Source organism: Corvus brachyrhynchos, unplaced genomic scaffold (assembly GCF_000691975.1).
Source record: "Corvus brachyrhynchos isolate BGI_N302 unplaced genomic scaffold, ASM69197v1 scaffold5, whole genome shotgun sequence".
Taxonomy (NCBI): Eukaryota; Metazoa; Chordata; class Aves; order Passeriformes; family Corvidae; genus Corvus; species Corvus brachyrhynchos.
The window spans coordinates 4,699,004-4,707,555 of record NW_008238321.1 but is presented as its reverse complement, the minus strand read 5'-3'; the positions used below and the strand labels follow the sequence as shown (position 1 = coordinate 4,707,555).

Genomic DNA, 8,552 nt, shown 5'->3' with positions numbered 1-8,552 from the left:
CTGCCACCTGTACCTGCCCTGCTTTTCAGCTCCTGAGCATAAGCAGGTACCTGCTGGCCAGTAAAAGCACCAGCCCTTGGAGCCCCAGTCCCCACCTGCTTCACTGGACCCAACAATGAGCCCAACCCCTCCATGCTCACCCATCTGCAGTGGGAGGGAGATGTGCATCCTCCAGTTGGTCCTCACCACCGCCCGACCCCCCAGTTCCAGGGCTGAGACGATGGGCCCCTCAGCCGGCTCCCTCTCCACACGGTCACTGACGTCCTGTGTGCCCAAGAGCGGGGACGGGGTGGGTATGGCTCTGCCCTTGCTCTGCACGAGGTGGGACAGAGACCCAGGGATCCCTCACCCCTCCTAAGAGTAGCTCACAATGAGCATGTTGACCTAAACACAGCAGTTTCCAGCACAGCTTTGAGTGCACACCTGCATTCACTGCCGGTGGGAAAGCACAGACTCACCTGGAAGAACTGCAGCTGCTTCTCCTGACTCCAGAAAAAGGGATGCACAAGCACCACAGGGGCCGAGGGCCGGTGCTGGGGCTCGGGGCTGATCATTGCCACAATCAGCTCCCTTGCAACAAGTTTGTCTGGGGGTGAAACAGAACAGCTGAGAACTCGCCCCTGAGCCAGGACCGGGAGCTGCCCCTCAGCCCTGGGCTTCCCCGCGGTGTTGTGCCACTGGGGAAGGGTCTCACCGTGAGCCTCCTCCTGCAGGCAGCTCAGCTGGTAGGAGCCCGCCAGGATGTTGGCCTGGCGCCGCAGGCTGTCCCCAAAGGGGTGCTGTCCCCCTGACACCACATAGTAGAAGATGCACCCGGCTGAGAAGATGTCCACGGCACTGGTCTGCAAAACACAGGGGCACACGGGAGCCTCAGGCAAAGGGTGAGGAAAGATTTACCTTCCACTCTTCTATCCTTTTATATGGACAATTGGCTGCAGAGCTGCTGGAAAATGCATCGCATGGGGCTCCTGCTCTGCTACCTGCAGTGAGAGAGCCCCATCACCCCAGGTTTCCAGAGGCACAGCCAGAATTCAGGACTCCACAGCCCAACAGACATGCAGGGGCTGCTGGTGTCCCACCAGCAGGCAAATGGACACCAGCATGAATCCCAGGACGTGCGCTGCCAGGGATCAGTACAGCAGCTGCTTCCAGTAGGAATGAGATTCTTAGTTCTGAAGAGAGAAACGTAACCTTGGCAGCAACCCACAGCCCCTCCAACCTCCCCACCCCAAATTTCTGAGGACTGGAGCCTGATGAGACACCTGTGCTGAACACAAGGGCAGGGGCATGGGGGCAGCCCTGGAAAGGAGCACAGTGCCTGTATCTGGGCTGGCTTGGGCTCATGGAGCTCTCATCTTAATTGTGAACCCAGCAGTGTGACCTGAGGCCACTGCCAGCGTGGGGGACACTGCCACAATGGGTCCAAGGAGCACCCGGGGTGGGGGTGGCCACAGCTCACTGACAGGGTTCTCCTTCGGGGCCTCCTGCAGCACCTCGGGCGCGATCCAGCCCTCAGTGCCAGGGATCCCGGAGCGGAGGCTGAAGCTCTGTCGTCCCCCCTGAAGCTTCTTGCAGAGGCCGAAGTCAGAGATGACGGCGCGGATCTGCCCGTGGCGATTCGGGACAGAGATGAGGATGTTACAGGGCTTCAGGTCACGGTGGACTGGAAGTGAGAGCGTGTGGTGTCCCCTGGTAGGGCCGGAGCAAACAGGGCTCTGCCACAGCCCCATGTGCTGCTGACCCCCACAGCTACTGCCCAAACCCCAACAGATGCTGCCCAAACCCCGCAGCATACGCTGAGGAGGGGATGGAGAGGGGACTGCTGGCCCTTACCGATGCTGAGGGAGTGGAGGTGGGCCAGCCCGGACATGGTCTGACGCAGCACGGACACTGGGTCCAGCCCACGGCGGTTGAAGCTGGGGCTCTCCACGTACTGGAACCACACAAAGGAGAGAGAGAGGAACTAAGCCTGATTTACTGGGCAAGGGCAAGCTGGCTGGAGAGACACCCCACCCCAGGGTGATGGTGGGTAATGGAGAACAGCCCCTACAGAGGCTGTGTGTGCCCAAGGCTTGTGTTTCCAGGGCTCCTGATCAGCTGCAGCAGCAGCCCTGTGCCTGGGGCTCACCTCCTGCAGCGTGGCGGAGCAGAGCTCGATGGCAATGTAGTGGAACTGCCGGTCCTTCTCAGTGCAGAAGTAGCGGACAACGTGGGGGTGCTCATCCGACTCCCGGAGCAGCTGGACCTCACGGTCAAGCAGGTGGACACACTCAGGCAGGAGACGCTTTACGGCCACATTCCGGCCCTCGAACTGCCCCCTGTGCAGAGTCCCCAGTGTGTCCACGTGTGTCATGACCCAGCCACACTTCGGCCAATGCTGGAGCTCACCCACAGGGTCCTCAGCATGGGTCACTCTGCTGTGACTCCCAAAGCCTTGCCACATCACTGACAGGAAGAGATCTTCCCCAGTGTAAGCTGGGAACTGGAGGGTCTCAATTTTGTAGGAAAATGACATCCCTCACTTTTTACTGTGTTCAGCGCTGGAAAAGGGGCTCACCCAGAGCCTGGGAACTGTGTGAGGGACCAGACCAGGTGCAGGCAGGCAGGGGGTGCAAGGGGGACCTGCCCTGTGTACCCAGTGCCTGCTTAATGAGGGCCACAAGTCCAGGATGGGTGTGATGAGGACCACAAGAAGGTGAAAGTGGTGAGTTCTTCTCAAAAGTCCCTGAACCAGTGGCCACCACTCTGGGCAAGAGCTGCCTTGTCACTATCCCTGTGGCTCCCAGGGAGAATGGGAGCAGAGTGGGGGCAGGCACTTGGTGTCACCCACCTGAAGACAAAGGTTCCTCCAGCTCCATGGCCCAGCATATCCTTGGGGTTAAAAGAAACTTTTCCAACTACAACCAGGTCCGGTTCTGTATCTGCAAGGGAGAGAAGACAGCCATCTTCCAGCCTCCAAGCATTAGTTCTGTATGGAGGACACCTGTTTCTTTATTCATCTGGCCATTTCTTGGGCCCTGCTCTTATGTGGCCCATGCTTATCCAGCAGCAGATCTGGCACCTCCTCCCATCCCAGCTGGGCTGCAGCCCTCACAGCCTGCCCATTCCCTCTGCACCCACCTTCAGCAGCCACTGGGACAGCTGGCTCCAGGCTGACCATCCCATTAGCTGGGTGCTTCAGGTGGGCTGAGGGGCTGGAGCTCTGTGAGTGCTCTGATGCACTTCCCTGGCTCAACTCCAGCTCCCTGGGCTCCTCAGGGATGCCCTCCCTGGAGACTCGGCCCGGACGCAGCATCTCCTGCTGCTGCTGCAGGAGCTGTATCTGCTCCTGCAGCTGCTGCTGCTGTGCCACATGCTGCTGCTGCAGTTTCTGGAACACAAACCATGGGAATACTCAGCTCCATGCCTGGAGCCACGCTGGGGCATCGGCTCCGCTATCCCTCGCCCTCCAGCACCACCACTCACTGTGAGCAGCAGCGCCAGGATTCCCCCGCCCAGCAGAGCTGTGCCGACGCCAGCCAGCACCAGGTCCCAGGTGCCGGATTCGGGATACACTTCCACCTGCTCCCCCGGTGTGGGGTCTGGCTGGAGCTGCCCCTCGCTGCGGACAGCTGGCTCCTCCGGGCTGCTCGGGGCCAGGAACTGCAACACACACCCAGGGCTGGGTGACACAAGAGGGACAGACTGCAGGGCACTTGGGTTTGGGACCTCCTTCCATCCTATCCCACATTGGGGACCCATTGCCCACCCCAAGCAGCCCAGACCCTTCAGTGACTGAGCACCCTTCACCACTCACATCATCAAACACGGTCCTGGTGGGAGGAGCCCTGGGGATGATGGCTTCTGTGGTCTTCCTCAGGTTCTCTGGGAAGGCTCTCAGCATGGTGGTGTGGACCACGGGAGGCAGCTCATGGTGCCCTGTGACAGGAGGGGAACAGATACAACCCTCAGTTCACCTCTTGGTTTCAGCATCCATTCCTTGCCAGCAGCCCTGGCTCTCCTGGAGAAGGGAGGGTCAAAGCATGGGTGAGCCCTGTTTCAAAGGGTCCCTCCCCACCCCTGCATCTTGTCACTCCTGGGGAGGGGACAAGGATGGGCTGAAACAAGTCCCGAGACAGAGTCACCACAGCCTGAGGTGACTCACAGCCTTAATCCCATTCATCCCATGGGGCAGGGCAGGTCGGGCTGTGCCCCTAAAGCACAGCAGCAGCTCAGGTTGCTCCCCACTGGGCACCATCTGGAAGCCAGCACATGGGGAAGTCTGTGCCTACCACGGGTCCGCACCTATGAGGAGCCACTGGTTGTGAAGTGAGGTGATGCTGCCCTGCGGGTACTTGACATTGGTGCTGGGCATGATCTCACACTCCCCAGACTCCCTCATGGTCACGTCGTCCGTGGTGGGGCCGTCGATCCTGGCCAGCGTGATGCCCTGGGGCTGGGGATGTGGCAGCTCGTGGGGCACCGCGTGGCCGGACGCGCCCGTGGCGGCTCAGCCCCAGCGGGGCAGCAGGGACACTCACCACCAGCGCCACACTGCCGTGCACCAGGGAGGTCATGGCATAGAAACTGGTCGCGTGCTTTCCCACATAGAGCGCTGGCCTGAAGGACAAGGACAAGCATCACCTTCCATCCATCCCGGATCAGGGTGGCCGAGCACAAGGAACAAGAATGCCACTGGCTGCCACCACTCGGGAACCACATACAGCAGCTGGGTCTTGGTGGCGGCGAAGTCCTTGACGGACTGGTAGCTCCACTTGAGGACATGGATGTCCTGTGACTGGAAGGTCAGATAGCGCAGGGTCTCCATGGCCAGGTTGAGGTGGGGCAGGCGGCGCAGACTGTCCTGGTGCCACAGGTAGATGCCAACCACAGGTGAGCCGTAGTTCTGCGCCCACAGGACCTCCCCGCTCTCCTTGTCCAGGGTCACCACCAGCCCATCCCCGCTTGAGGCCAAGTGTGCCATTTCTAGAGAGAGCAAGAGGGATGAGGGATGCAGCAGTTGGGCTGTGTCCCCTCAGTTCTGCCACTGGCCATGGGCTGCTGCCTGTTCTCCCCAGAAAGGGGCACAGCTGAGACCTGCTGGCCCTGGCACTGCCACCCCAGGCCCCTGCACAGCCAGAGTCCTGCTGCGAGTGGGCACTGGGGAGCTGGGTGCCATGACTCCCAGGGCTCTCGTGGCTGCTGCAGCTCCCACTCACTGTAGTGGTAGGACTCCTCGCAGAGTGGGGCCGAGTACTCAGAGAAGGTGGCGTTCCAGCGCAGCTCCCGCGACTTGGTGTCATACATGGTGATGACGTACTCTGGGGACAGGAACAGGGCACCAGGTCACCTCCAGTGCCCCATTCCTGGGACCAGGTGGTCAATGGAGGCACGGGACTGGCTTACGGGTCCGTCCGATGTAGAGCAAGGGGCTGGTTGGGCACAGACCATCCCAAGCCTCTGTTGAGAGGGTGGTCTGCTTCTCCCCTGACTTGGGGTCCACAATGAACCAGGTGTCCTGCTTCTTCCCTGAGAAGGAAAATGCCTTCTTTCTAAATCCCTGCAGCCCTGCCTGTCCCCGGGAGCTCCCGCTGGGCTCCTGCCTGTCACCCTCCATGGCTCCCAGGAGTCCCTGGTCAGCACGGTCTCCCTGCACACCCTAGCGCCTCCGTACCAGTGTAGAGCACTCCATCCGAGCTGCGGCACGGCGAGGACTGCACCAGCTCTGGGATAGTGAATGGCAGCTTCTGCAACACAGGCGGCACAGCAAGTGCAGGGCCAGAGTCACCTCCCCAGCCCAGGGCACCCCAGGGGGTCACAGGATGCCCACAGCCCCACTGACCATCAAGCCTTCTTTGTTCTTTCCTCCCAGGATATACAGGCTGCCATCATTGGGGTCTGGAAGGAATGCTGGCCTGGAAAGGAGGAGAGAATTATAAAACATGAGCTACCCCCTGCCCTGGGCACCCCCAAGGATGCAGAGTGGCTACACTGCAGAATCCCCTTCAGCAGTTTGCTCCAGGGTGAGTCACTGCAGGACTTGACCTTTCCTGGACACCTGCAGCACTGGATTGGGCAGGAAATAACTTCCACTCTGGTCAGTCCTGGGACTCCTCACAGCCACCCAGTGCCCATCTGCCAGACAGGTGGATGCCCTGCCTGTCTCAAGGAGCTCTTGCTGTCCTGCCTGCCCCTGAGCTTTCAGGGGGATTTCCCTCAATTTCTCTCCATGCCAGTGTGTGTAGTCGAGTTGAGAGCTCCTCAGCTCTGCAGCCAGGGGCCAGCTCCTCCTCGTCACCATGTGCCAAGTGCCAGCACCAGGGTCAGGGTAAGGTGATGCCATGGCATGGGCTGCACATTTCATTTCTCTGTGGTTCCCCTTTCCTGCTGTTGCTCCATCAGTTACCAGGGAGCCTCCTGCACTGCCCAACTGCCTGTGGGGGTGACACTCACTCTGCCACATACACCGGCACTTGCAGAATGGGATCTGAAACAGAGAGTGAGAGGCCACGTCAGCAGCGCTCCTGTGAGTGGGACAGCACAACACCACTGTTTACCCAGCGTGGCACTGTCACCCAGCCCAGCCATGCAGCCTGTTTGCCTTTCAGAGCCAGAAGAGACACCAATGGCAGATGCTCATCTGCGCTCAGCTGTGCTTGGGGCGGGGGCTGGGGCTGAGGCTGCGGCTGGCACCTCACCCCAGGGCTGGAGGCACTGGCAGCCCAGAGCCCATCCACCAAGAGCCAGGTCAGGGGATCCTTCCCAAAGCCCAAACATGCTACAGGAGCCAGGCTGTAAGCAAATGCCCCCCAGTCACTACTTACCATCCTTCAGGGTCCACTTGATGTCCCCTGTGCTCTTGCTGACAGCGTGGAGGTTCCCATCCAGTGTGGAGATGAAGAGCAGTGATTCTGGGACAGCCACGGCACCGCCTTGGAGGCTCTAGGACAGACACACCATCCTAAAGAGCTCAGCCAGACTTGGGAACAAGCCCCCAGTCCAGGTCCTCTGCGCAGCTCAGCTCCTGGGGCAGCTGAGCCCACGGCGACCAGCACCACCTGCACCTCTGGTCCCTGGCTCCTGCAGCACCACTCACATCCCACCAGAGCCATCCTGAGGCTGGAGAAGCCTTCCTTCCCCCTCCTCTCCCTGGAATGAGTTTTCCCACAGGTGGGATGAACTGCAGTGTGGCTGTTCCCAGTCACAACCCTGGGTGCCTTTCTGAAGGCGACAAGAGCAGCTCGACCATTGGCTCCTTCCAGAAACAAACGAGTTGGGTGACTTTTCATGCCAGAGAAGTGATGATTGCTTGCCCAGGCCTTCAGAGCTGCAGGTTTCAGCTACATTGAGGAAGTAATTGCAAATTCACCTGGGAAGAGGAGCTGCTGCTTCCACATATGGCGTCCGCATAGCGAGCGCCAGCTCAGCCAGTGCCACACATGCCAGCCTCGCCCTGTCGGCAAACATGGATGGGCAAACAGCAACGGGACCCACATGGCTCTGGCAGTCCCCGATGCCAGGGATTTGGCAGCAGCGCCTGAGCCCCTGGCTGGCCGTAGATTAGCATGAGAGCCCAAGGACATCCCTCAAACTCAGCCCCTCAGTAGACCCCTCACTGCTCTGGGAGCCTGAGCTGGCAGAGCCTGTCCTGGGGGCCTGTCCAGGGACCAGCCAGCAGCCTGTGCCCAGCCAGTGCCAACATGCATGTCTGAGACCATTTGCAGAGCAGACAGTACAGGACCGGCTGTGGCACAGCAGGGCCAGAAGATTCCTTCAGCTGTAACAAAGCACAGAAGCACACACAACCTCCCTCACAATGCACCTCACACCAACCTCTATGTCTCCAGCCCAGTTTTTATTTGTACTTCTTTTTGCTTAGTTTTCAGCTGACGTCAGAGCAAGTTTCCCTGCTCTGGCTTTGCCCAGAGGACATGGTGGGGCAGGCAGGGAAGGGGACTGCTGCCCACCATGGCTCCTCCAGCCCCTGTGGGACGCAGGCGGGATTGTTGCTGGCTGGGGACACGCCAGGCTGGCAGACAAGGGGCTCTCACAGTGTGGCCACCTGCCCGGGGGAAACTGAGACTGCCGAGCCCCCCCAGCTGTCAGGGCTCTGTGCTTCCTTCCCCCCTGATGCTCTGTGGTTTTTTCCATCTATTCTGCAAGTGTTTTGGTGCCAGGGCACTCGGGCAAAGGCCAGGCTGCCCGGCCCGCTCCCGACAAACCACCAGTGGCAGAACTGGGAGCACTGAGTGCCTGTGAGCTGCCACCCTCCCTCTGCTCCCAGCCCCAGTTGCCCTAGCAGCCGTTCTGGCCAGCCCCAGCCCAGAAGTGTGGCTGTTGCTCCCATGGGGTGTTCCCAGGAGCCGTGCTTTCCCGAGGTTCCCACCACAGCACCCTGGACTCTGCAGTAATGCCGCTGCGGCCGGAGCTCAGCCGTGGGCTCGGGGCACACTCGTTCCCCCAAAGATGGATAGAGGGGGACAGCGAAGCACAGACAGAAACTCGGCGCCAGCATCTGCTGCTTCCTTCAATGAAGCAGGTCTACCAGTGTAATCCAAAGCCACCCTGGCACG

General features: G+C 60.3%; 1 protein-coding gene across 3 annotated transcripts in view; it reads right to left on the bottom strand.

The window, feature by feature from the left end:
* Window positions 1–7,099, bottom strand: part of ERN2 (endoplasmic reticulum to nucleus signaling 2) — a 9,204-nt gene extending 2,105 nt beyond the window's left edge. The window contains exons 1-20 of one of the 3 annotated variants that reach the window (XM_017733972.1): window positions 7,076–7,099; window positions 6,804–6,921; window positions 6,433–6,466; window positions 5,822–5,894; window positions 5,654–5,726; window positions 5,386–5,508; window positions 5,199–5,300; window positions 4,704–4,965; window positions 4,521–4,599; window positions 4,285–4,435; window positions 3,797–3,918; window positions 3,466–3,642; window positions 3,121–3,370; window positions 2,831–2,921; window positions 2,129–2,318; window positions 1,834–1,933; window positions 1,464–1,663; window positions 695–842; window positions 459–586; window positions 141–264 (exon numbers count right to left, since the gene is read on the bottom strand). In XM_017733972.1, coding sequence (XP_017589461.1) covers window positions 141–264; window positions 459–586; window positions 695–842; window positions 1,464–1,663; window positions 1,834–1,933; window positions 2,129–2,318; window positions 2,831–2,921; window positions 3,121–3,370; window positions 3,466–3,642; window positions 3,797–3,918; window positions 4,285–4,435; window positions 4,521–4,599; window positions 4,704–4,965; window positions 5,199–5,300; window positions 5,386–5,508; window positions 5,654–5,726; window positions 5,822–5,824 — 2,323 coding nt within the window. In that variant the 5' untranslated portion in view covers window positions 5,825–5,894; window positions 6,433–6,466; window positions 6,804–6,921; window positions 7,076–7,099. Of the gene's footprint in view, window positions 1–140; window positions 265–458; window positions 587–694; window positions 843–1,463; window positions 1,664–1,833; window positions 1,934–2,128; window positions 2,319–2,830; window positions 2,922–3,120; window positions 3,371–3,465; window positions 3,643–3,796; window positions 3,919–4,284; window positions 4,436–4,520; window positions 4,600–4,703; window positions 4,966–5,198; window positions 5,301–5,385; window positions 5,509–5,653; window positions 5,727–5,821; window positions 5,895–6,432; window positions 6,467–6,803; window positions 6,922–7,075 lie in introns of those variants that run through there. The other 2 variants (XM_017733970.1, XM_017733971.1) reach the window with 2 other exon arrangements.
* Between the last annotated feature and the right edge of the window lie 1,453 nt (window positions 7,100–8,552).